Source organism: Pocillopora damicornis, chromosome 11, assembly GCF_964200805.1.
Source record: "Pocillopora damicornis chromosome 11, jaPocDami1.2, whole genome shotgun sequence".
Classification (NCBI taxonomy): domain Eukaryota; kingdom Metazoa; phylum Cnidaria; class Anthozoa; order Scleractinia; family Pocilloporidae; genus Pocillopora; species Pocillopora damicornis.
The window spans coordinates 18,479,613-18,504,179 of record NC_142680.1 but is presented as its reverse complement, the minus strand read 5'-3'; the positions used below and the strand labels follow the sequence as shown (position 1 = coordinate 18,504,179).

The following is a 24,567-nucleotide window of genomic DNA, read 5'->3' as shown; positions in this document are numbered from 1 at the left end:
GCATCATGAATACAGCTTGTACTTCGATCATCATTTTACCAATAATTTAGCTGCCCACTTTGGTGCTATTTTGGAAAAGCAATATGTCACTTTCTTTCCAGCTGCTCGTGAAAATGTCTTTTTTCCTTGTTCAACTAAATTTGTATGATTTCCAACACCAATTCTCTTATACAACTTGTTTAATCATGAGATTTAGAATCACTTTATCAAAAACTTTATCCACTATGCAAATAAAGGTCAATTGACGGCCAGGAGCCTCAGTGAAAACAAATATCGGAATCACACGGCAAAGTGCATTTTCTGAGATGAAAAGCGTGTTATCAAAATTTAATGCAGAAGTAAATGACAAACTTAAGTAAAGTAAATTATACGTATCGATTGAGTTTGATGCCTATTGGCTGAAGTTAGACAGCTCGCAAACACCGACATTTCAAATCTTATTTAGATTGACATGAAAGAAAGTGTTTATTTTGAAAGATGAATCAAACACTGGACATTTTGCTAAAAGGTCGAGACGGATACACGAAAGACCTTTCACAGACGGAAATTACAGTATTACATGTAATTACATCCCACTATTTGATTTACTATGTGACGCGGGTTGCATTTAACGGAAAGAAACTTGAAACCAGACAGGTAGCCATAAAATAAAAAAGAGTGCACCGAAAGAAATATCGCTCTCCGACACAGTCCCTTATAGAGGATGCCTATGAAGGTGTATTTTGTGGTGACGTTGTTCCTCGTTGAAGCGTTCACATTCACCGCTCATAACAAAGCAGCCTTAACTGGTTTTGCTTACAAGACGATCAAAGACGTTGACTGGTTTTCTTGTATTGTTACTTGCCAAGAAGATATCTCCTGCATTTCATACAATTTCTGCGTAGCGGAACACCGCCATAACATCGGTACTTGTTCTCTCAATAACTGCAGCCTTGACGACCCCTGCTCTAACGAAGCTATCTTGATTTGGGTTCCCGGATGCACTTTTCATCAGCTTGAACAAAACAAGGTTTGAGAATCATTAAATCATCAAATAACAGAAATAATGTTAGCATCTCTTTACAATGTTTTTTTTTTTTGCATATCGCACATCGGTTGCACGCTTGAACGTAAATTTAGATGCAACAATTTTAGAAATATCCATTAACAAATTATGGGCCGCTCTGTTGTCAATGTAGGAAGAAATTTAGCTAAGTGAAGGACGAGACAAAAAAATACAACAAACACTTCATCGCTTTTTATTGTTTCTTAGTCGAGTTCAAATTTATCTTAGGCATGATCGACTTGAAATTTCTTTTTACATATTTTTTTTCGTAGAATAGAAAAACAAGATGTGACCATAAAAGACTGCATCGTAACAAGGAAACAGGTTGGACGTTTATTTTTGGCTAACTTACTCCATAACTCATGAAGAACCGTAAACATACGAGGAGATCTTTTATAACATTTTCCTCCTTGCAGGAGTTGTCAAAGCGAGTTTAAGCTGTAAAGACAAAATGCAAATTTATGTGGATGGCCATGAGGAGACTGATATGATCGACTGTAAGCAAGCTGATCAGCTGAGGGTCTTTAATTTGTCCATTTTACCGACAGCGCGACTCATCGCCATCGAAGTAGAAAGCAGTGGAAGGCCCTCTATCATCGGTTCGTTCAGTGATGGCAAAGTCACCAACTCCAGCTGGAAATGTACATCAGGCACTGAACTAGATTGGAAGAAACCAGGATTTAATGACTCACTGTGGAAAAGTGCAGTAGAGCTTAATAGTGGTAGAGAAAGAGATAGAGGATGCCTAATAAATGAAATTCAGCGTCATGGCGCAAAATGGATCACAAGCGCAGATAATGGACAGCAAAATATGTATTGTAGATTGAATCGCTTTGTTTGATGTTTTTCATAATCCCGTACCCAGATCCTATCGTGCAACTGTGACTGAAATATAGGAAGGTCTGGGTACGAGACTACGCGTTCCTAACTTTGTGAGAATAAACATATCTGAATTTTGTGCTAGTGGCCAGAGAACGGTTTTCTGTTTTTTTTTTTCTTTTTTTTTTTCCTCAAAGAAATGCCAATCAACCCTGTATCATAATTAATTTGAAAAGATTCAAGATTCGAAACGTCAGCTTTTTCGATTGACCTACATATTTAGAATGGCTCTCATCTGCTATTGAGTGTTTTGGAACCCCTGAATCTGCTCCTCTGGAATCTCCTTATTCCTCTTCTAATAAAAAGATGTTTTTTTCCTCTGTTAAATTTGCAAGGGTGAGGATCTCGTTCAGAACGTTTGCTTAAATTCAAAGCAGGTTCTGCGAATTGTTATTTGAGTGCTCTGAATCTGCACGTTACCAGAAATCGAGAACGTTCTGCGCCCACAATGTCAACGGCGTGCGGTTTACGAAGATACCTCATATGCGTATGGATTATTTTCAAGATGGCGGACAAAAGGGTGAATATGAAAGTAAATTAGTCGAATGTGGTGTAAGAGATTAAAATCACGCTCCTTGATCGATTCATTTCTGCAGAGGTTTTTCAGTACTGCATATGAAAACCTTTAGTACCTTTTCAATGAGTATTATAAACTAATTCATTTTATCGAGAAGTGTCGAACAGCATATATGACTCTCTTTCGTAAAACGAACAAAAGAACCTGTAGTAAGCGGTCACCTACGCGGATTGGCAGAGTGATCGTTTAATACAGGTTCCCTATATTAGGGGTATTATAAAAACGATAAACAACGCCATTGTATGCCATAATTGACCACTTAATTGAAAGAATCTCGCTCAAAATACTACTTACTTTGAAATTGGGAGTGAAACATGGATTACAAATTGCCTTAAAGATTATTCTTAGTTTTATATACGAGTGGTCTTGCTTTAAGTGATCGTACAATACAGGTGGAAGACGATAGAAACAGCCCATTGGGACCCAGTGGAGGGTGACCGCGAACGCTTGATGGAGGTGACAGCTGACCGCTAAATACAGACCGCCGCTTAATACGGTGCCACTTAATATAGGTTCGATTGTAATTTGGCTATTGCACTTAATATTTGTAGTTATTTTGTTTTTTGTGCACGAGCAATCGTATTTCTCTTTCCTCGATTTTGTTTGGTATAGGCTATCTAGTCTCATGCACTCGATTTAAATTTGACCACATCAACAAAGAATCTTTTAAACTACTTCATTGTACTTATAAATGTCACCGTGGCCAGTTCTTGAGAAATGTCCATAACCTGTGACAAAATTTTCAACAAAGTGCTAAAAAGCTAAGTGCCCAGTAAGACAAACAAAAGAGAACCAAGTGCCCTTACCTCATCCATAACGAATCCAGCACTGGACTTATTCGTGATCTTAAATACAAGCTATTTCATTCTCTAACGCCTTTTAGAGATTCATTCACCAAAGGGTAAGTAATTCTTTTTTTTTTTTTTCGTTGCCTCTATCATATTTTGTAAAATTTACATTTCAACATTCGATCAGATTTTCGAAATTTTTAATTTCCAAATAACAATGATGTAGAGGTTCATGGCTTTATCTGCGAAAAAGATTCCTTGCGTATCGACCCCAATTCAAGTGATGATAGCAGTATCTCCTCTTTTGGCAACAACCCTGAAGTTCAAGATTTATGGACATTGATCGTCAGATAGTTGGTTAAAATAAATTTGAAAAAAACTTCTTTTGAAGTATATATGACAGTGGACATTACCTTTTCTAACAAGAGAAAAAAAACAAGGAATACAGTTTGAGAGAAACCGAATTCATTTACTAGATGAAGATGTCATTCCAAGATCACATTAGAATCGCTCCTTAAATTATTCGTAGCTAAGGTTAAATGTTTAACTGTGCTTGGTTTAGATATCTTTGCTTGCTTTTGTTTTGTTTTGTGTTTTCCTTCTAATAGAGAGGTTCTTCGCTTCATTAATTTTTTGTCATCCAATGGCCAAGATTTCAGTAATTTTCGTAATCATTTTGTTGACAAGAACACAGGCGGTCGAAGACATACTTGATGTTGAGGGTAAGAAATCCTTGTTCTCTTTGCAATCTATCCTTCCTCACGTACCCATTTCAGTAAAACGCTAAATAAAAAATTATGATCAACAGAAGTATGTTTATCTCTTATGCCAGGAAAAGCAAGTTTGTAGGTTTTATGGCATTAATTCGTGTTCTCATGCAGTTTGTTACAAATTTAATCAAGATTGAAGTGGCAATAACTGAATAAATGGAAAATCAGAGTAGGAGACAAACCTACCAGCCGCAGGGCTCAAACAGTCGCAAAGCTTCGACTGTTATCTGATAAGCATTTGGTATCAGACTTTCATTTTTTACATGTCAACGTATTCGATCTCTTCTTACTCGCCTTTACATACTTTTCTTACGGCCTCATTTTTTTCTTCAAAGTTCGTAGACAGTTCCAGTTAACATCATGGTTAAAATTGGTATTGTCGCCGGTTGACCAAAGATCAATCGTGGCTCAACAAAACCCATTTCTTACTAGAGGAGGCCTCGTGTGAGACCTTTGTTGTGGAAGTGACTGCGCGAGAATGAGAACGCCGTCTGCTCTGTTATTGTTATTCACAAACAAGCATTAACGTACCCGCTTGTGCGATCGATACGAAACTGCTCTGAGATGATGTCAGCGTGTACTTGACGCGAAATGATTCAAATCACAAAATTTCACAACATTGCGAAATTTAAGACAGCATCTGGAAATGTTATACCAGGGATAGCTAACCGAATAAACAAACAGATGCATATTGTTTCCTTGAGTTTTTAAAACTTTGTTCGCATTTTGCATCTCTTCGGCAAGAAAGGCCAAGAAAGAACCTTATTCGACTCGATAACTGCGATTTTGTTACAAAAGCGGTGAGACTAGAAACAGACAAGGAAAAGGTAACAAGGTTTCTGTAACAATGACCCGCCTTCTGCGTAAAGTTGACTGAATGTTCTAAAAACCAAATGGTTTTTGTTTTTGTGAAAAGCGCGTCGCAATGCTAGTTATTTGAGCTTGTGTGACCAATTTAAGTTACTAAATTGCTTTTCATGATGGGCGCGTCAAACGAACGCTTGACAAATTTAATTAAGGACAATTTTCGAACGGCGAGGCTAGTCTTTGCAATCTGGAAACACGTTTTTAAGTGCATCTGTATTTCTGCTTAGTTTCGGGGAACTACTTCACCTTTCAAAATGATGCAATCAACTAGCTGCTTCACGCAAGTTTTTAAATGAATATCTCTCTTTTTCCTCGCTTTTAGGGACACACCATGCATCAAATTTCAATTCAAGCATCACCGAGAAGCGTTCTGCTGGCTCTTCCTCTACCTGCGGACGTGCATCATACCGCAGAGTCACCCTGTACGACTATGTCTATCGGTATAACTGCTTTCCGGGAGGATGGGGATCGTTTTTGGAAGATAGAGACGTAAATAGAGCAATACGCGCAGTTTCAGAAGGTCTTTCAAGTGATTCAGGCCATTATGCTATAGAGCCTGAAATGCCCATGATATTCAACGCCTTCAACGTCGGCTACCGAGATGTAAGAGTCATAATTTTAGGTCAAGATCCAACAGCCCAGCCTGGCCAAGCGACGGGTTTTGCCTTCAGCCTGAGGCCAGATGTGGAACCCTATCAAGTTCCCACTGTGTTTAACGTGCTCGTGGAGTTGAAGTGGGAAGGATACAACGTTGGTCTGACAAACGGAGACTTAACGTCTTGGGTTCGCCAGGGAGTCTTTCTTCTTAATGCTGCTTTAACTGTCCGACAACGATCACCAGGGTCTCACCAAAGATTATGGAGGAACTTCATAGGTTTAGTGATACGATATATAAATGCTAAGGCATCACCTTCGGCATGGCTTCTTTGGGGAAGGGAAGCCAGCAATTATGCCTCTTTGATTGACACGGATACTCATTACATCAAGACTGGAGGCCACCCAAGTCCAAGATCGACAGAACCATTCTTTGGAAGAAATTACTTCACCTGCGCAAACGAGTTCTTACGTTCACAACGACGTAGTACGGTTGATTGGCGGCTACCTGTAGATCGGAACTCGATCGCGCGGTCATGGGAGAGATGTGATTATTCTGGACTTTAGCCCGCAAAACTACCGCCAGCCTGTTTGCCTTTTGAAATTGTCCTAATTTCATGTACACCGGATGTTGATGATAAAAATGTGATAATCGTTCAATAAAGCTATGGTATCATGAGTTACCATTGAAGGATTTTGAATATACCTTGTTGGTTCCAATGAATGAGTTGCCAGTAATCGGATCCTTGTGTTTACGCACAGATTTCTGGGATCGCCACGGGGCCAACATTGCAACTCACTAGAAGGAAATGTATGACGACAGGTTGTTCCGACGTTCAGATAAACGATTTTAGCGAGAGATTTTCGCTTTTTCGCCGCTCTTTTATCAGAAACTGATTTGGGTAATGCTGATACAAAGGAAGGTGTAAGTTTTTGTTTGAAAAACCATGTAATATGTAGTAAAATCTACCGATTAACTTGTCTCCATGCGTAAGGTTTATTGTGAATTTGACATCGCGTAATAGTCTCGAAATTTTGAAAACATAACTATAAATCGCCTAGGAATAACTCAACTAAGCCGTTCCAGTTTTTTGTAATTGTGTTAAGTCTCAGTACTTCCAGCGTTTTTCGTGGCTTGGTAATACAAAAGAGCGCTAGAATAGTTGCTTGAGAATTAAATACTATTGCGGTACATTAAAGTGATGAATCACCTACACTGCTTCTTTGCTGTGATGAATGCGAGCGAATCAGTGTTGATAATTGGCTCAAAGCTGAACCCTTTCTTCTGTGATGATGAGTGATATAAATCGGTTCCTTTAGGAGTGATGCACAACCGGTGATATGTCCACAGTTTCTGCCGGAGTTCCCGTGATCTTGCTTTTCTTGACAAGATCCTTCAAGGAGTTCAAGAAGAAAAGTTGCAGCTCAAAGACCTTTGGATTTTTCTCAAACAAACTATCACTTAAGCGAGGGATTTCCTCATGTTTTTCATCGCTCATTTCATCCTTTCAGAGAGCAACAGCTCGGTAAAAATATTTTCCATCTCTGTGGACAACGACTTCTCTCCTTAATAGAGGTATATTTTCAAACGTCGTAATTTGTTCATTAAATACATTAACAAGCATAAAAACAGGCAGTTCATATATAAATACAGCTGAAAAGACTTAAACGAGTTATTTCCTAGCGATTCCTTGCTAGTTTTGTAACCATTGCGCGATGACGATTTCACAATAGACCTTACGCAAGGAGAGAAGTTTTTCGGTCTTTTTTATAACATATTTGGTGGTAATTCCAACAAAAACTTACACTACCCCCGTATTAACATACCTTTATCCATGTATGAATAAACTGCTGCGAAAAAGCCACAACCTCACGTCATACGTTCCTTTTTAGCAAGTTACAATGTTTGCCCCGTGGCGATCCCAGAACTCTTTGCGCAAACGCAAGGATCCGATTACAGGCAAATCATTCATTAATACCAGTATCTCAGCAACTGCTCACCTACCCCTCCCCTAGCCCATCAACAGTCAAATTTTAACAAGTTAAGGGTAATGCAAATCAAATCATGATCAGTATTTGTCTTTTCCATTGTTTTAACTCATAGAAAAACGTCTCTAGAGTGAGGAAGCTCGAGAAACGATAGAATTTTCAAACGAGTACCTCGACTCCCGTGTCTCTCCACCCCTACCCCCTACCACTGGGAGAACATGTTGAGCCGCAAGTTATTATGGTCATCGGTTTAGCTTGTGGTTACTATCGTCAACAAATATGGCGGATTGTTCAGCTCGAACAGTTTCCGAACTTTCTACTCTGTCTTCTTACTGATTTTAAAAGAGGTAGGAGATCAAAGGAGTTTGTTGTTTCCTCCCACCTTCCTCATATTAATCCAATTTTTGATTGATGTAAAAATTTCACCTATACGTAAGTAATAATTATGAATAAAGAGCGGCCATATTTTTAATTTTTAGCATGAAAACTGATCAAGCGTCCGTGACAAAACTACTGCAACAGTGGGATCACGGATCGAAGAGTGTTCGATCAAAGATTCTTCATGATTTTGTCGTAGCAAACCAGGGAAAAACTGGTCCAGAACTAGAACTTGAGTTTGCTCATGCAGCCAGCTTGTTTCTCACCAGATTGACTGCCTGGTTACGACTGACGTATCCTTTTAAGCTGTTAATGCTTCGAACCCTCTTCTCACCTGGAATTTAATCGAAAAAGAAGCTGACAAGAGAACTTTCTTTTCACCTGATCCTCAGCTCCCTGTCCCTTACGCACTCACAAGTTCAAATACCGAGGTTTTGACCTTAAGCTTTCCGAATAAACCAAATGCATTTATTCATTAATTTTCCTCTCAAGCTCTTGTTCCAATGTGAATCGACCACGAAGAAAGAGCTCTTCATCCTAGCTGAGGTAGGCTCTTTGGATGAGTTAGTATTTAAAAAATCGTTGCAATTCTAGGGATGGATCTTATTTATCACGGTTTATCTGCTTTTTTTTCTTTTTTTTTTCCTGGTGATTTACTGCCCAATTCTGAGATGTTGATTGGTTACATCCTGTTGAAGAGTGACCAGAACTCTCTGATTAGCAGATACCAAGTCCATAGCTTGAGCTGGTAATTTTTCTGGAATCCCTGCATAACTTAAAGTATTAATAATAATAATTAATAATATTTAATATAATTGTTTTCTCACTCGGGCTCCTTGACTTGTATTCTTGCACAATGAAGATATATGCTTGGAACATGCGTTCAATTGCAGCTTCAAGCAATCACCATCTTTGTTGGTTCTTCAAGTAGGTGAGTCATTCCACAGAGTTGATGTATGTGGTTGGATTTAATCCTTGATTGTCCTTTCCTTGCATTCCTTGCAAGGAATTACTTCCATTGGTGTAACAAATCATTGTTAACCCTTGACACCCTAACATCAGTATCCATATTCTCCAAACTCTTCTCCATATGTTACTTTTGTTATTGACAAAGAGAATTCATTTGAAGATCAAAGCTTCTTAGGTTGGTGATCATTTCCTTTATTCTCATGATCTTAGTGAATAATTCAACAGAATTGCTGTAAGGAGAAATAAGATGCTGGTCACTCTTAGGGTTTAAAGGATTAAATGCTTGCAGGGGCATAGCCAGCCAGTAGGCCTGGGCTTTTTTTTTTTTTTCTTTTTCACTGGCTTGACTAATTTCAATATGATTCTTGCAAAAGTTGAAACAAAAATTGAACTTTCTCAGGGAACAGTCCCACAAGAAGTCAAAAAGCTTGCTACACCCCAGACTGATGTCACAAATGGGAATGTAGTACTGTTTGTACTTAGCACCAAAAAAGTGAAAACAGTATTCGGCTGTTTTCAAAAGTTTTATTCCACGAAAGTCAGTATTTTTTAGTTACTGAAAAATTCATGTGTTCATCCCCTTTTTTTAATGATTGGAGAACTCTTACTATCAGAGGGCCCTTTTGTTTTCTTCTCCCAGGCATAAATTTTTGGCAGAATTCTTGGAAGTTGGTGGTGTGCTGACTGTTCTTGAAATTCTTGGTCTTAAGCAGGCAAAAGAGGTTAGTATATTTTATTACCTGTAGACAGGTAGCTTACCTAGTTTGAGAGACATGGTTGCCCAATTTTTGGAATGTGGAACTCTAGATTGAAGGACCTAGCCTAGAGCATTCTTGCTCGGTAAGCCACTTTACCTTCCTTTGTAAAAGGAGTGGTTACACTTTTGTTTGCTTTGTGCTATGTTTATGAGCTGGAATAAGCTCTACCAGCCCTGTGAACACAATGTGTACATGCATGTTGACTTTACTCTTAAGCTTACCTTTTGCTTTGATTTGGTCAGGAAGATAAAGCACAAGCACTAAAGCTGCTGATGTGTGTGGCAAACTCAGGTAGAAGATACAAAGAGCTTATTTGTGAAAGCTTTGGAATCAGGGCTGTTGCAGAATGTCTTGCAAAATCGAACTCCGAAGAGACTCAGGATTGTGCCCGAAACTTATTGCAGCAACTTTCCAATGTAAGTTCACATCAGTGCACATGCACTGTCGATAAATAAATATTTGCCCCCAATTTTGAACATAATTGCATACATGTACTTTGATTTCAGGTCAGATCCTAAACAAGGTGAAATTTAACTAATGAGAGGCTTATTATGGGAAGACATTTTTCTTACCTGGGATTTCCAATAATGGTGGAAAGCTGGCAAACTTTGCTTGCTACATTTACTTAGCAGAGTTTTGTACTGGCTAGCCTTCAAAAACAAAACAAACAAAAAAATTCAAGATTGAGCTAAGGGTAGATAATATTATGTACAAGATAAAACTTGATGGTCAATGCTGGCTGTCTACTTTTTGGTAGCATCACCATACTTCCAAGTGTATAAACAATTTTCTACAAGGGTGTGTTGATTATTAGAATGATTATTATCAAGACAATGATTTTAAAGAATATGATAAGTGCGGACAAGGATAATAATGATAATTAATAATGATGGCAATGATAATGGCTAATGACAACAACACCATTGCATGGTGATGATCATAATGATGACCATTTGGATGAATCGTTAATGACAATAATGGTAATATCATTTTTTTAGGGAAATCCAAAATATGAAGGACAAGTCTACAAGGCACTGATTGCCCTGCTGAAGTGTGTGTCTCCAAAGGCTCAACAGATGGCCGCACAGACTCTTAGAATAGTGCAGGTTTGTATCATCAAACATGCACCCTTACAATTTTCAAAGCAACTTCACTCTGTTTGCCTGGCAAGCAGTTACACTCCTGTAGATGTGTTGTGACCCTGTGATCAGTTTTTGATTTTTAGATAAATTTTCTTTTTTGCCTCAGCCAATTGTGGGAGCAGCCAACCCCACCATAGTGGAACCAGTATTGATGCTGCTGAGATCCCTTCACCTGGAGGTTCAGTATGAAGCCTGCGAGCTGATTAAAGAGCTCATGGAGTATGACGTGCAGCACTCTCTGCTCAATGGTCTGGTTGGACTGCTGAAACCAACCAAAGAAGAAATTAAGGACAGCTCTGAAGCTACATTATCAGGTTTGTAAGAAATTATATCACTATCTTACCCATAGTAGCTCACAATTTGTATGAGAAATGTTTTCAGTCACACAATCTAAATAATTATAATGTTTGCAATTGACTGTATAATTATGTAGATACATGATCATGTGACAGTGATGTTTGTTGCCCACAGATCCTGATGCACCTCAGCTCCAGGCCCCTCTCCCTGTGTTTGTCCAGCAGGCAGCAGCTGCTAAGATGATTGGGTAAGACTATTTTAGAGGATAGGTTTTTTTTTTGTTTTTGTTTTTTGCTTTATTTCATGATTTCATGTCATGCCATGTCATGTTTTCTTAAGAAATTTTATACTACTAAAAATTGTTGTTAATTGGTCTGCATAATGATTTGTGATTACAAGAAGGATTGCATAAAGCTGTTAAATAAGACAACTACTGGGCTAAAATAGAGCATACTGACTTTTTACCTTATATGACATTTTTATGACTACCAGTGCTACTGAAGAGCCATTTTTAGAGCTGCAGTGTGTTGGTGCATGTCGACCTCTTAACTTGAATGACAGAGACATTTAACCTGACAACGATGTGACTTAAGCGTTTAATAGTGTGACATTAGTATTTTACGCATTGCGTGAAACTTGCATGCTCGCTTAAGCCCAACACAGCTACATGACTTGCGCAGTATTAGCAAAGGCCGTGACTGCACCGTGATAGCTATTATTTAACAATGTGGCCCTTGTAAATCTTCATATTAAATGTGCATATTTGAACTGGTATGCATCCTTCAACTGTAAGATTAATCGCGCAAAGTTTTTTTGCTTCATGTCTAGAATCCTCGCTAAAGAATCGCCCAAAACAGCGGAAAGTCTTGTCCAAGTAAGTGCAACAGATATATGAAAAAAAATTAGTTTCCTTGCGCGTTTTGTTGGTATTTTATTTGTCTCATTTGTAAGGAAACTTGTCATCTTTGAATTTTCTTGCAGCTGCGAACTGTTCACGGACTTCTCTTTGCCATGGGAAACACTCTGCATGCCGACAGTCAACGACAAGCTGGGATCGCTCTTGAGGTATAGGAGAAGCATTTGTGTAGTGGAGGCGAGAATTACCATATAAGGCAATCGTTTAGTTTTCGTCACTCCGACAATTGTGCCGTCACCAGTCGTCTGTACATATAGTTCAGAGCCACCTCAACTTTTGTTAAATTTAAGGTGGCTCTCGTAATATTAATCCATTAAAGTCTAGAATCAACGAAACCGTTTTGAGCCACTTTTATTAACAGAATAGTAGTAATATTTAATCAACCCCGAGCCAAGTTAAAAGTTTTAAAACCGGCTAGTATCTACTTTGAAATCACGAGAAAGCTTAAGTTTGGCTCAAACAGTCATATGTTTGTTACTGTTATTAATCATGATAAAATGGCTTTTTTTTTTATCCTCCGCAGTTTTTTGTGCGATCTTATCCTCTTGTTAACGACCGTGTTCGCGAGGCACTTGGTGATACGTTTTATGAAGAATTCATGGTAAGAATTCAAATTGATTGGTCGAATTTGATGAAAGGTTTCTACTCAGACACTTTAAAAGGGCGCGTTTACGTTATGATAAGAGCTATGGAAACCATAGTGCATTATATGATTAGCTGAAATGTAAAAACATTTTGATTGGTTCCTATGATCGATTCGAGGACAAACCCATAGATGACGTCACCATTAACCCTATAATTCCCAAGATCTTATAAGTAATTCTCCTTACTATCTGCCAAACAATTCTCATCATGTTAGTTTGGAGAATTTGGTATCGGATCAATTAGCAATCCCATAATTGATATTTTTCTTTATTCTCATCACTTGTTTACATGATATTGTATAGATATGGTGAGGAGAAATTCTGTGTTGGTCACTCAGGGGAGTTAAAGGGTTAACAACATTTTGCTCTTTCAATCTTTTAAAACAAGTACATTCCTTGCTGCCGTGGGCCTGTGTAGTTATCGATCACAAAAGACGGCAAATGTGCTAAGAACGTCATGGATACTCGGCTTCGTTTCGTGTGTCACAATTTTTTTTTTGCTACAATTTTGCAAGAGTCGAGCTGGTCCGCTCACCGCCAATAAAGTGACAAATAATTTCTGTCAAGGAGGTCATGTACATGTTTATCTTCTGATTAATCAGGGCGGAAAAAATGAACTGAATCTAAATGAACTTATTTTGGATATTCATTCTACCAGTAGTGGCCATCTGCAATAAGCTTAACTGGCTTTGTGGAAGCGAGGCGTATGCATTAAATGAATTGTGTGGAGCTCACTGGTTTAACTTTTTCCTTTTTCTCCTTCTTCTTTTTTTTTCTTCTCTTCATTAGTCTCATTCAGATACCATGTATGTGAATATGACAGCAATCCAGGCTGATGTCTTGGTGTCCAACAAAGTCAACATACCAGGAGGTAAAAAAATTTCAAAAAATAAAAATAAAAATCTTTTCGCTTTCTCTTTACAGTTTATGCCTTTGTGGCAACGAAGGAAATCATACGCAGCAAAACCCAGCCACACGACCCCCCTAAGAAATACATTCGACCTCCCTATCTCACCCCTGTGCTACCGCCCAAGTCAAATTTATTCATTTGAATATTCATTCATATCGGTTCGTGTTCTTTTTAAGATTTTCAACAGGAGGTAGTTGCTATGTACAGATATTTTTAAAGGAAAATTATGAAAAATCGTGGAAAAGTTTTCAAGCTCATTAAAAGAGATCTTCGACACTGTCCCATCGCAATTTCGAGACAAGTTTTTTTGGAACAGTTCTCTTTTCGTCCTTTTCTTTCTATTTTCCTCTCATCTATTTTTCCTGAGGCATAAGTGTAATATAATCAGCGTTAAATGAATATATTTTCTTTGTCTTTGTCTTTCAGTTATCGAAACCAAAGAATAAAATGGGTTTTCGTTGGTGAAAAAGTTACAAATGTGGATAAAATTACGTGGTACTCTGGTTTTCGGGGTGGCATTGTGGTGTAAGATCTGTCAAGTTCTGCCTTGTTTGTAAATACTTAATGGTAGGCAGTTTTAGGTACTCATTTACACAGCTATTCCAGTCTGTACATTGAGCTGAATAATAAAACTTTGAAATTTCATGTTTTGTCCTCTATTAGTTCTTGGTAGAATGCTGTAAAACATATTGTGCGCCTTGGAAAGTGAACCGTACCACAGTTAGTCCAAACTTGTTCATTGAGCCCTAGTAAACATGGAAATATTTAGATGTCGCACATTAGCCCAAGTGGGATGATGTATATGGGAATGAACGGTCGCATTCTAAACCCAAAACTCTGAAGTGTGTTTGTTCTTTTGCATCCCGTGAGTTTCCTTGGACAGTTAATTAAACGCTATTTAACTCGTTTAACTTCCCTCTTCCGTGCTGTACACAGTCTGTGTCCTGTGGTTATTTTGAGTTCTTATTGGCTTTTCCTGACTCCTTCTCTGTTCGGATTTACAGTTGTAAATAACTTGGGCTTGGTACTAGGAGATCAAATGGAAAACCACTCAATTCGCGCGAAAAGTAGACCAATCATCGCAGCGATTTTCAAACCTCACTTTCTGTTTTAAATTACTGCTTTTTAAGCTTCCTTTTTGCGTTTGCCTGTTGAAGCTCACATTAAGTCCGAAGTACCCTGATTTAAAACTCTCTTGGTTCTTTCCCATATCAACAAAAGAAAAAGCAGCAACAAAAGCTAACAAATGAATGAGGGAGGTCGCACAATGGTCTCTTTGGGGCCTGGGCTTCGTTTTCTGGACGAGCCAGCGGAAACTGGGCTCTAGAGACTTGAAGGCGGGAAATAAAAATATCAAAGATGGCGTCTCGAGGGTTTCTTGTTGCCGATAACAACATTCGGCCGCCTCGGCGCCCTGTTCGATATGTAGCTTCAAAGCAAACCAAACCGACCAGAAGAAAGAAAAAGAAGCCAGATTGGGACGTAAGTATTTAAAATTAATCTGTTTGGGTCACTCTTTTTACGTTACGATCGATCGATTTACTGATCAATGTTGACAGAACTCACTGGCAGTACAATTAACTGAAAAAAATTTTACTTTGATCGTTCATCTTCTATCATCGTAGAGCACAGTACAAGATCTCACCGTACACAAGGCGACTAAAGAGGAGCAGGTGATCAATAAAACTCGTGCTTACCTTTCAAAAAACAACTTGGGTACAGAAATTTGGTATTGTAACTCAAGGAACCAGGAGATTTCCCAGTTTAAGAAAGTAGTGTTCACATGTATTAACTACGGGGCAAAGGATTTCTTTATCTTGTTTAAATCAGTCTGCTTAAAATAGCTAATCGTCTCTTATCTTACCAAGAATTTTTTCAATAGAAGGGTGAAAAGAGACTAAGTGATGACTATGTTGTTTACATGTGAACTAGCAAAAGTGTAAGGCAACTAAGATACACTCACCATACTCCCATAGTTTTTTTTTTTTTTTATTAACATAGCTACTTTGATCACTTAATTATTATCATCATAGCTACTTGTATTATCAGTACTCTAATCATTTGTATTATTATTATTGCATCCATTTTGAAATCACTTGCAATTTACTCACACATCACATTATTTTAAGCTCTAAATCACATTGTTTTCTCAGCTTATGAGACACTTTTACTAAAACACAATAAGCAAGAGAATTTTGCGATTACAAAATAGATGTATTACAGTGGTAATTGAGCTTTGTATTGTGCAATTTTGGTCTGAAATATTACTTTGCCTCAAACTCCCCCTGCATGCTTCTTTGATTTTAAAATCAGGCTAAACTGCACCCCAGTTAGCTCAATTACCATTATTTATTAGGACTTTTGTCATTGTAATTACTATTGTTACTATTATTATTACTGTTACTATTACTGTTGTTATTATCATCACTATTATATGCATTATCATCTCTACCTTTTCAAGATGAGGAGACATGAAATTCATCTATCTAAGAATGCAGGCAGTGTACTTTTACATTGTAAATCCAAAGACCAAAGCCTAGGTATGTAGTTAAATCAAATGTTGTATACTTTTGAGAAAGATTATAAAAGCAGAGCACTGAAAAAGCGCGAAAATTATATCTGGGGCAGTGCTCATTTGAAATTATCATGATGTTATTTTATTATTTTTATCATTATTATTTCCTGGTGATTTTAGCCCAGCAAAGTTTGTAAGCTTTGGCTCTCAGACACAGTCATGATAGGCCAAAAAAATTTTTTTTTTGCCTGGGGAGATTATTTTTGCAAACACATTGAGAGAATTCTAGTTTTGTCTGCTAGTGCAGAAAGGCCCTTAAATGAGGAAAAACACTATCAATGATATCATATATATTTTTTTTTCTCTTGATGCTTCAATTCTATAGTTATTACTACAATGATTATAACTTTGATGCATGTTTTAGACTCAACCACTCAAACTCCAGACACAGTAGAAAGACGCAAGCTGGCCATTGTTCAGGAGGTCCTGTATGGTCAAGATAAGGTATATGAAGAAGAGGACAACTTGTAATGAAAAAAGTTGATAAAAACTAGCTATCTGTTGCAGTATTATTTCAAGTCATTTTTCAGCATGGTGAATTATTGCCTCTGGATGGAAGGAAACCGCAAAATTGTAAATTTTCAGGATAAATTAACACCTGGGATGAAAAAAAAAATAAACTAGGATTGGAACAAAAATTGAAGATGGGAATAAAACTGTGAATGTCTGACTACTTGAAATAAAATTGCAAACAATTCAAATTGTATTTTTTCTGGTAGTTCCATGATGTGTTATCAGAATCAGATAAGACGATGTCAGTTGTAAAAGATTTGTTTGGTGATGATCCAAAGGTAAGTTAGATGATGAGAGTAATGATTATGATGATGAAAACAAGAAAGAGAATAGTAATAATAATAATAATAATAATAATAATAATAATAGTAATAATAATAATAATAATAATAATAATAATCATACTAATAATAATAGTAATAATGATAATTAAAAATTATTCACCCAAGTGGAGGTGAATAGCTGTGGATAGCTACTGAGCCATGAAGTGATGAGATAAATAAATTCACCTACACTGACATTAAGGTTCATAACTGTTTTAGTATAAACCACTCAGATACCAAAAGATAAGTTTATTTCTTTCAATATACTCAAAAAATGGTTGGAAATTTAACTCTTGACATGAGATTTAGTCTCATCTGGTTCTGGAGATGAATACTACTTGCTTTTCAATTCCAAACCAGCCAATCAGTGGACAGGAAAAGCATGACACACTTGTGTGGTATATACTAATAACAATTATAATTATAATGAATAGAAGCAATTAAAACTAATGATAATTGTTACGACTATAAGGTTTTAGTTGTAATTTGCTTTAAATTGTAGTCAAGTATTCTTTCCTGATTTCTTTTTATATATTTTCATAACAGAAGTATATGGGATTTCCTAACATTACTGCTGCCCCAAGAAATCTTTTGATTGGCAAAGAAAACAGGTAGGTCAATATTTTTTATTTGGAATTCTATTTTAATGGTAAATTAGCCTAATTGGAAATCCATTGTATTGCTAGAAATACCTGTTGTTTCCAAATGTTCAGGCCCCAGCTATCATTATTTCAAGTTTGCATGGTACATTTTGTGGTTGCATGTATGTGGTTATGAGCTCTTTTTCGTAAATCATTCTCACTGCATATTAATTTTTTTCTTAGACTTCCAGTCGGTCCTGTGGCTGAAATGCCTGAAACTCCCACACATCTTTCTTTACTGAGTGACTCCATCATGAGGACACCAGCACTAAATGAACTCCCAGATCATGACAAAGAAGGTTAAACTTAGTTTGTAACTTAAAATTATCACTGGTTGCAACTCAGAAGTGGGGAGAAAAATTAAGTTTACCAGTATGAGCACAAGATGAATATTTTCTACTTTCTTTTTGAGGGTAAGGAGGCAGCTATATACAGGCTAGGGTTTTTTTTAGCTTATTTCAGATTGTTCTAGAATATTGGGTCTGCTTGGTCAAGGTTTGGCTATTAATTAAAAATGATTGTTTCCATAACAGGGTAGTGATGATAGTAACAGGAACCAAACCTAGCCTTTTATATAAACAGAAGTAATTTCATTTGCATCCATTGTGAGCTTGAGGGAGATGTGGAGGCAGAGAAATTCTAAACTGATTCACGAATGGATAGCAAAAGTGTTGTTTTGGTTTGGTTCATTATGAGACTGTACAATATTTTGCAGATTATGAGTCATCCCCAAGGACACCACCATCTGACCAGGAAAGGATCACCTTCCAACCTATGCTCGATGTCCAAAGATTCCGCCAATATGTTGCTGAAGAGCAAAGCAGACAAGCAGGACACTCAATACCCACAGTACCGACAGGTAGTGGGGTGGATCAGGAGCCACCAACATCTAGTAGTACCGATGGGCAAGTCACCACTCCTGGTGAAGAGGATTCTGTGCCACTCCAAGATGGACATGGCACTGATCAAGTGTTTGCACATGGTAGGGTGCTTGCTGAACAAGATTCTGGAAGTCAGCCTCCTTCCTTTTTAAGTCAGGATTCATCAAGAACTGTGATTGCAGGAGGGCCTAATTTTGTGAAACCAGGTACCGCATATTAAATGAAGGCTGTAATTTCTCTCTTTAACCCCTAACAGCAGCCAGCATCTTATTTTTCCTAACAGTATGACAGCTGAATCAAGAAATAAGTGTACAAGATTAAGAAAAATGATTGTGAACTAAAGCTCATGATTGTTAAATAAATTCTCCTCGTTATCCCCATGGGAAATGTCTGAAGAACAGAATGGGGAATATGCATATTTATTTAATGGTTTGGTTCATAGGGTTAAGATTGGGAGACAGGGTGGCCCAGCAATGTTCTCCAGTTTTCAAATTCTTTAAAACTGTAGGTTAAGTTTAAACAGTCAGAGAACTTGTGTTGCAATCTGTTTAACATAAACTTCAAAAAGTTAAATATTCTTCACTATTTGACTATGATTAATTCTTGTAGAAAACATTTGTTTCATCAATTAATCATTGTTTGATAATTGACTGTATGATTATCAAGTGTCCATAGGAGAACCCACTTCAAGGGACCTGATTCCACCTCATGTAGGAGACCAATCAATAAGGTACATGTACCAATATAGCATAATTATTTCTAAAGACAAATTTTGGGGAAGAGCTAATTCAAGGGTTTAATATGTGTATATTAAATGTCTTTTCATTAGAGGAGCAGGGACTGGTTCTCAGGGGTCTGGCAAAGTGAAGACAAAAACTAGTCACAAACAAGCATCAAATTCATTTTCAAGTGGTATACGAAGCCTGGATGACTTAAAGAAGGTTAGCAAGTTACTTTTTTTAATATCATGATACCTTAGATGAATTAAAATATGGATAATAATAATTACTGGTATATAATTATTAATGTACTGTATCTCTGAAAACCCAAGCTTCCACTTATTAGCCCTAGTTATACAGAGATATTTTCAAACTTTTACTCAGAAAATTATACTATAATTACATCTAGATTTTGAAGCTCAATTTGCCAATCATTGTCTTTGATTACTTTCAAAAGATGGTGGAAGAACTGGAAGGTGAAGTAGCTGCATATGAAGATGAAACAGGGCGACTGCAAACTAAGCTACCTTCGCTATCATCCACTGGCAGTTTTAGTGGTTACACTGCATCACTCATAACTGCTGTCACTAAGTTGATGGGGTACTTGAAAGAGGTACATTATTATTGCCATAGTTATACATAGTTAGGCAGAAAAGAACGGCTTTCCCTTATAAGCACACTCTCTACTGTTTGTACACCTTGCTCTTCTTGTTTTAGCTACATCTTCAAAACTACAGAAAACTTGATGTAGGGTTTCTTAGTCAAAGAATTTCTGTCAACTCTTGGTTTAGTTTGCTGTCATGTTGGTATTCAATTTTGCTTTTGACCCATTTAACTCCCAAGATCTGATTGTTAATTCTCCCCTGTTGCTGCTACACATTTCCTTTTAAATTGGTTATGAGAATTTGGTGTTAGACCAAGATAACAACTTCTACCTGATAAGGTTGAGTATTCTCATTACCTGTTTGCTAAATAATGTATGGATATAATAGGGAGAAGTTACATGTTAATCACTTCTGGGAGATAAAGAGTTTACTAGCCTAACTCACTACTGTTATATGTTTTAATCATTATAATCCAACAAATATTTGCTTGCGTCTGTTTACATATTGGAACGGATATAGTCTACAGACAAATATCCTTACATACTTTTGCTTAAAATGGAGGCTATTTTTCATTTATTTTGCGATTTTTTATTGTTGATGTCAAGAGTGAGATTCAAAGAAAAGCAGAAATGGTCATGAGAGAGCAAGTACTACAGGGATTTGAAGAACAAAGGGCTTTGGTTGATGCTCTGACTAATGTGAGTTTGAAGTATTGCTGGCAATAAATTTCCCAATTTGTCAATCAGTCCTATAGCAACCTGTCAAATGGGGCCTAAAGCTGGTGAAGGATAGGAGCTTGGGATCAATATCAATATCTGGGCAACTGCCCACCCACCCCTCCCCTAACCCAACATTAACCCTAACTTGTTATCAAGACTGTTGTTGGGTTAGGGGAGGGGTAGGTGGGCAGTTGCCCAGATACTGATATTGATCCGGAACTTGATCATATTGTCATTAGTAGAAGTAGTTGTGGTCTGAGCTCCAAAACCTGACAAGAACAAACAACTAATGCATGGAATTATGTACTAGTTCAGAGAATGTAATGCTGGGATACTTGTTTCTGACCCCAGCACAAAACTATTGATCTACGAAATTGCACACTGCTAATAGGTGAATGTACTTGACATGTGCATGGATACTTTCTCATAGGATATTCTCCACACTCAAGAACAAAACCTAGCTTTGCAACATGAACTGTTTGAATATAAGAAAAATACAGATGAACAACTGCAGTACTTGAAGGTAAAAAGAAATGTTGAATTTTAGAAAAGATAAAGTTGATACAAGAAGTATAAGTAGGTAACAACAAACCATCAGACTGAGAAAATGTCATGGGGGAGGGGAGGGCCTGTAACAGACTTACATCCTATCCAGGAGGAGTAGCATAACTCCTTGTCACTTCACCCTTTATACCTTATATCAGTATGCATATTCCCCATTCTGTTCTCTGTACATTTCTTAAGGTGCCGACATGGAGAATTTGTTTAACAATCAAGAGTTTCTTCAGCTGTTGATCGTTTCCTTTGTTCTCATGAGCTTAATGTTTTAGTCAGCTGTGATATTGTAAGGAGAAATGAGATGCTAATCACTCTTAGGGGTCTAAGAGGAATCTAAGAAAAGCTTCTGCCACCAGATGTATAATTATGTAAATATTTGCTAATCATTTGCTGTAAATATTTTGCTGGTCAAATGAAAGTTTAAATAAGACAATAATGCAATTCTGATTCTTTTTCTTTGTAGAGAGAATTGTTTGCTGTGTTAAGAAGCTATGAATATCAAGCTCTCTCTAGCAGTATCAATACCCTGTACAGCTTGAACCCTGTGGCTTTAAAGAAAGGTGGTTTTGATGCCCTTAATTCAATGCAAGATGAAAATCATAGTTTGGATTATTTACCAGGTGGTCCAGTCAGTCAAGCACATGAGAAGGGGGAGCAAAAAGGTTTTAGAAGTGACAAAGGCCAAGGATTGTCAGCAAACACCAGAAATGGACCTTCATTCATACCTCTTGCTATGCCAATAGATCCAAATTCAATGCAGTGTTCCATCACAGAGGTTTCTTCAATGTCTCAAACTGGGCTTGTTCCATCCAGATATCAAAATTCTGGGTCAACTCAAGTTGGTGATGGGATTCCAAGCCACTTTGAGTTAAGCTCCAACATTGTCATGTACCCACCAAGTCAAGTTACCTTCACACAAGCTGCAAGGAGGGAAGGATCTGCAGCAAGGCCTTATATGGTTTCACCTGGCATCCCTGGTGAGCCCAATAGTGCTCCAGGTAATCTGCCACCCCATACTAGAACTTCCTCTGGAGTGGTGCCCACAGGATTCTCCATGAATCCTTCTCATAATCCTAGGCAACATCCTCAGAGGCAGCCCACTATTGACAGTGCCATGGAACCAAGGCCTGGTGGCACACAAGCATTTCCAGCACAAGGTCATCCACAAGTAATTCAAGGAATGCAGCCTGAAATTGCCAAAGGCATAGACCCAAGGCTTGGAGACCCACAAGGGTTTTCAGCACAAAGTCATCCTCGAACAAACCAAGGACTGCATCCAGTATTTAGCAATGCCATGAAACCTGGACATGCTGCTCCACCAGCATTTTTAAGACAGGGAAATTCACATGTTCAAGGACCTTCTGGTCAGACAGCAACTGTCAATGCTGTGAGACTATTGCCAGGTGGTCCACAAGGGTCTTTTAAACAACCTCAGGAAGGCTCTCTAATATCTTCCCAGGCAGCACCTACTGGGCCGGCAGTAACTTCCACTCAAACTGTGGCTGTTTTACACCATCAACATCAGCCTCCTCAGCAAGGCCTTAGCCAACCAAACACAAAAGCAGAACGCATGTCAAAACCTAAAGTTTTTGCACCAGTGACTAGGACTGCATTTGATGGACTTCCTGCCAACCATCAGCTTAGGGAACGACTTCAGAACATGGCTAACAGACAGAAGGGTTTGATAGCCAGAAATAGTGAACAAAATGATGGAAATGTGCAAGATTTGGAAGGTACATTAAATAGAAACAAGCCTGAAAAATCTGTCTCATTGGCCATAACTGGTCCATCATTCTAAAAGAATGAAAGTACCTTTAAAATAATTCCCTTGTTAGCATGAAATCTGCAAGCAATATGTGAACATGTAGTGATGTTTATGCCAACCTCTCCTACTAAGGCCCCAATTTGAATTTTTTTACCAAGCACAGGTAGTCTTAACGTAGAAGTTATCATTGTTCTGTAGTGTTTGATATCATATCTGTTTGTTCCATGTCCATACTAAGCCTACCAAGAAATTTATGTCTTTTAAGACACAAGAAACTTTATTTTATTAATTTGTGACCATGGCATAATTTCCAGTGTTCTTTTTTATTATTGCCCCAGGTCAACAACCACGCCCAACCTCTCCCCATGTGCGCTTCCAGGAACCTCCAGCAGCTGTGAAGGGACAAGACAAGGTTGAACCCAGACAAGAACAAGTTTCACCTCCGTTGTCACCCATTCCACATAGGAATCCAACTGTTAAGAGAACCTCAGCTCCCCCTGACAAAAGAGTTGTCATTAATCTACCAAATGCTTGGTCTGATGTCTCATCAACAATTTCCTTGTGAAATGAGAGCTTTTATAAAGACCATTATGAAACTTGTTCACTTAAAACAATTGTACTCTCATTCATAATTTCAATATTTGCTTCATGCATTTTTTCACCCTTGCACTCTCTGAAGTGATTAAGAATTGACTTCTTACAGTATCATTCAAAGAAACTTTGTGAGGCAAACAGTGAAATATGTTGATTACTACCGCAGAAATGCACTCAGCTACTCCAGCTACATCAATTGTTTTAGCATTCTACTCATTACAAGTAACCTCAAACAAAAAATTAAAATCAAGTGTGACTTGTTAAGGAACTCAAACCAGCAAGCAAGACTTTTAGAGGCATTTCATTTGAGAGAATCATGTACTTGTTTCAAGATACAAAGAGTGTGTTATAGCTTACAAGAAGGTCCTCTTAATTAGTGCTTGGCACAAGCATTTCTTTGCCTGCAGGAAAATATATGGCTGCGTGTGACACACATTGTGTCCAGTACATGGTACTTTCCAAACAATTACCCAAATCAGTGAAGGATAAAAAAAATGTATTTTGGTCATTTTATTTGCAAAAAGCTTCACTTTTTCCAGTTCATGGTATTGTCCAATTAATTATCCAAATCAGCGCAGAATGAAAAACAAACATTTTATTTTGGCCATTTTATTTACAAAGAGCTGCACTTTTTCCAAGTCACTTTTCCCACTACATCGTACTTTCAAACCAATTACCCAAATTAGTGCAGAATGAAAAAAAATTATATTATTTTGGCCATTTTATTTACACACAACTGCACTCATTCACTGACTGTGTGGAAAATCATCACTTTTTCCAGGCCAGTCAAGTTTTTATATCTAAGGTCTGTGAATAAAATGTTTCAATGTCAGATTTTTACAGAGCTTTGTGTTATTAAAATGGATTTATTTAATAGGTTAGCCTTGGAATCTAATAAAAAAGCCTTCAAATCATGAATTTACAGTATGCATTTGGTTGTTTTTGACAATATAATATTTAAGGAAAGGTTCCTAAGTATCCATGATGCACATACATTCAAATAGCTTTACATACAATTGTAAAGTGTGATATTCCATAACTTAGAGTGTGGACTGAGAAAAGAAGGTTAGTAAGATGTTTATTTTATCACTGAGTTCAAATAGAGGGTGGAGGTCTTAATTCAAATAAACTTTTTAATTCAGTGGGCCATT

The 24,567-nt window shown here is 37.5% G+C and overlaps 4 protein-coding genes across 5 annotated transcripts; all 4 read left to right on the top strand.

Annotated features, from left to right (window-relative positions):
• The first annotated feature begins 583 nt into the window (after window positions 1-583).
• On the top strand, window positions 584-2,017 carry LOC149037946 (uncharacterized). 2 transcript variants are annotated; one of them, XM_089186633.1, is made up of 3 exons: window positions 584-1,009; window positions 1,318-1,369; window positions 1,594-2,017. In XM_089186633.1, the coding sequence occupies exons 1-3, from the start codon at window positions 704-706 to the stop codon at window positions 1,884-1,886; spliced, it is 651 nt and encodes a 216-aa protein (XP_089042759.1). In that variant the 5' UTR covers window positions 584-703; the 3' UTR covers window positions 1,887-2,017. The 2 variants fall into 2 exon arrangements, with proteins under 2 accessions (XP_089042759.1, XP_089042758.1); XM_089186632.1 differs by having other exon boundaries at window positions 1,462-2,017.
• Window positions 2,018-3,298: 1,281 nt separating this feature from the next.
• On the top strand, window positions 3,299-6,199 carry LOC113683378 (uncharacterized). The gene is made up of 3 exons (XM_089186631.1): window positions 3,299-3,402; window positions 3,898-4,011; window positions 5,249-6,199. The coding sequence occupies exons 2-3, from the start codon at window positions 3,933-3,935 to the stop codon at window positions 6,085-6,087; spliced, it is 918 nt and encodes a 305-aa protein (XP_089042757.1). The 5' UTR covers window positions 3,299-3,402; window positions 3,898-3,932; the 3' UTR covers window positions 6,088-6,199.
• Window positions 6,200-7,756: 1,557 nt separating this feature from the next.
• LOC113683379 (armadillo-like helical domain containing protein 1) lies at window positions 7,757-14,168 on the top strand. The gene is made up of 13 exons (XM_089186629.1): window positions 7,757-7,856; window positions 7,989-8,180; window positions 8,750-8,818; window positions 9,497-9,578; window positions 9,857-10,030; window positions 10,613-10,720; window positions 10,863-11,070; window positions 11,228-11,300; window positions 11,882-11,927; window positions 12,035-12,118; window positions 12,493-12,570; window positions 13,403-13,484; window positions 13,950-14,168. Exons 2-13 carry the CDS (start codon window positions 7,990-7,992, stop codon window positions 13,967-13,969), a joined length of 1,215 nt encoding a protein of 404 aa, XP_089042755.1. The 5' UTR covers window positions 7,757-7,856; window position 7,989; the 3' UTR covers window positions 13,970-14,168.
• A 632-nt stretch (window positions 14,169-14,800) lies between these two features.
• LOC113683345 (uncharacterized) lies at window positions 14,801-24,330 on the top strand. The gene is made up of 15 exons (XM_027200578.2): window positions 14,801-15,005; window positions 15,149-15,196; window positions 15,985-16,063; window positions 16,463-16,542; window positions 16,818-16,889; window positions 17,481-17,545; window positions 17,759-17,874; window positions 18,291-18,662; window positions 19,123-19,186; window positions 19,286-19,397; window positions 19,633-19,788; window positions 20,386-20,478; window positions 20,930-21,022; window positions 21,521-22,790; window positions 23,161-24,330. The coding sequence occupies exons 1-15, from the start codon at window positions 14,883-14,885 to the stop codon at window positions 23,385-23,387; spliced, it is 2,970 nt and encodes a 989-aa protein (XP_027056379.2). The 5' UTR covers window positions 14,801-14,882; the 3' UTR covers window positions 23,388-24,330.
• The last annotated feature ends 237 nt before the right edge of the window (window positions 24,331-24,567 follow it).

What these genes read in the sequence shown, in the direction of transcription:
- LOC113683378 (XM_089186631.1), top strand. Translation starts at nt 3,933, where the DNA reads ATGGCCAAGATTTCAGTAATTTTCGTAATCATTTTGTTGACAAGAACA. An exon ending in AGACATACTTGATGTTGAGG is followed by an intron (nt 4,012 to 5,248) that starts GTAAGAAATCCT and finishes CCTCGCTTTTAG; the next exon opens with GGACACACCATGCATCAAAT.
- LOC113683379 (XM_089186629.1), top strand. Translation starts at nt 7,990, where the DNA reads ATGAAAACTGATCAAGCGTCCGTGACAAAACTACTGCAACAGTGGGAT. An exon ending in GTCTTAAGCAGGCAAAAGAG is followed by an intron (nt 9,579 to 9,856) that starts GTTAGTATATTT and finishes TGATTTGGTCAG; the next exon opens with GAAGATAAAGCACAAGCACT. An exon ending in CTCTGAAGCTACATTATCAG is followed by an intron (nt 11,071 to 11,227) that starts GTTTGTAAGAAA and finishes TGTTGCCCACAG; the next exon opens with ATCCTGATGCACCTCAGCTC.
- LOC113683345 (XM_027200578.2), top strand. Translation starts at nt 14,883, where the DNA reads ATGGCGTCTCGAGGGTTTCTTGTTGCCGATAACAACATTCGGCCGCCT. An exon ending in AGGCGACTAAAGAGGAGCAG is followed by an intron (nt 15,197 to 15,984) that starts GTGATCAATAAA and finishes TACCTTTTCAAG; the next exon opens with ATGAGGAGACATGAAATTCA. An exon ending in TGATGGGGTACTTGAAAGAG is followed by an intron (nt 19,789 to 20,385) that starts GTACATTATTAT and finishes GTTGATGTCAAG; the next exon opens with AGTGAGATTCAAAGAAAAGC.
- LOC149037946 (XM_089186632.1), top strand. Translation starts at nt 704, where the DNA reads ATGCCTATGAAGGTGTATTTTGTGGTGACGTTGTTCCTCGTTGAAGCG. An exon ending in ATCAGCTTGAACAAAACAAG is followed by an intron (nt 1,010 to 1,317) that starts GTTTGAGAATCA and finishes TTTTTTTCGTAG; the next exon opens with AATAGAAAAACAAGATGTGA. An exon ending in GCATCGTAACAAGGAAACAG is followed by an intron (nt 1,370 to 1,461) that starts GTTGGACGTTTA and finishes TCCTCCTTGCAG; the next exon opens with GAGTTGTCAAAGCGAGTTTA.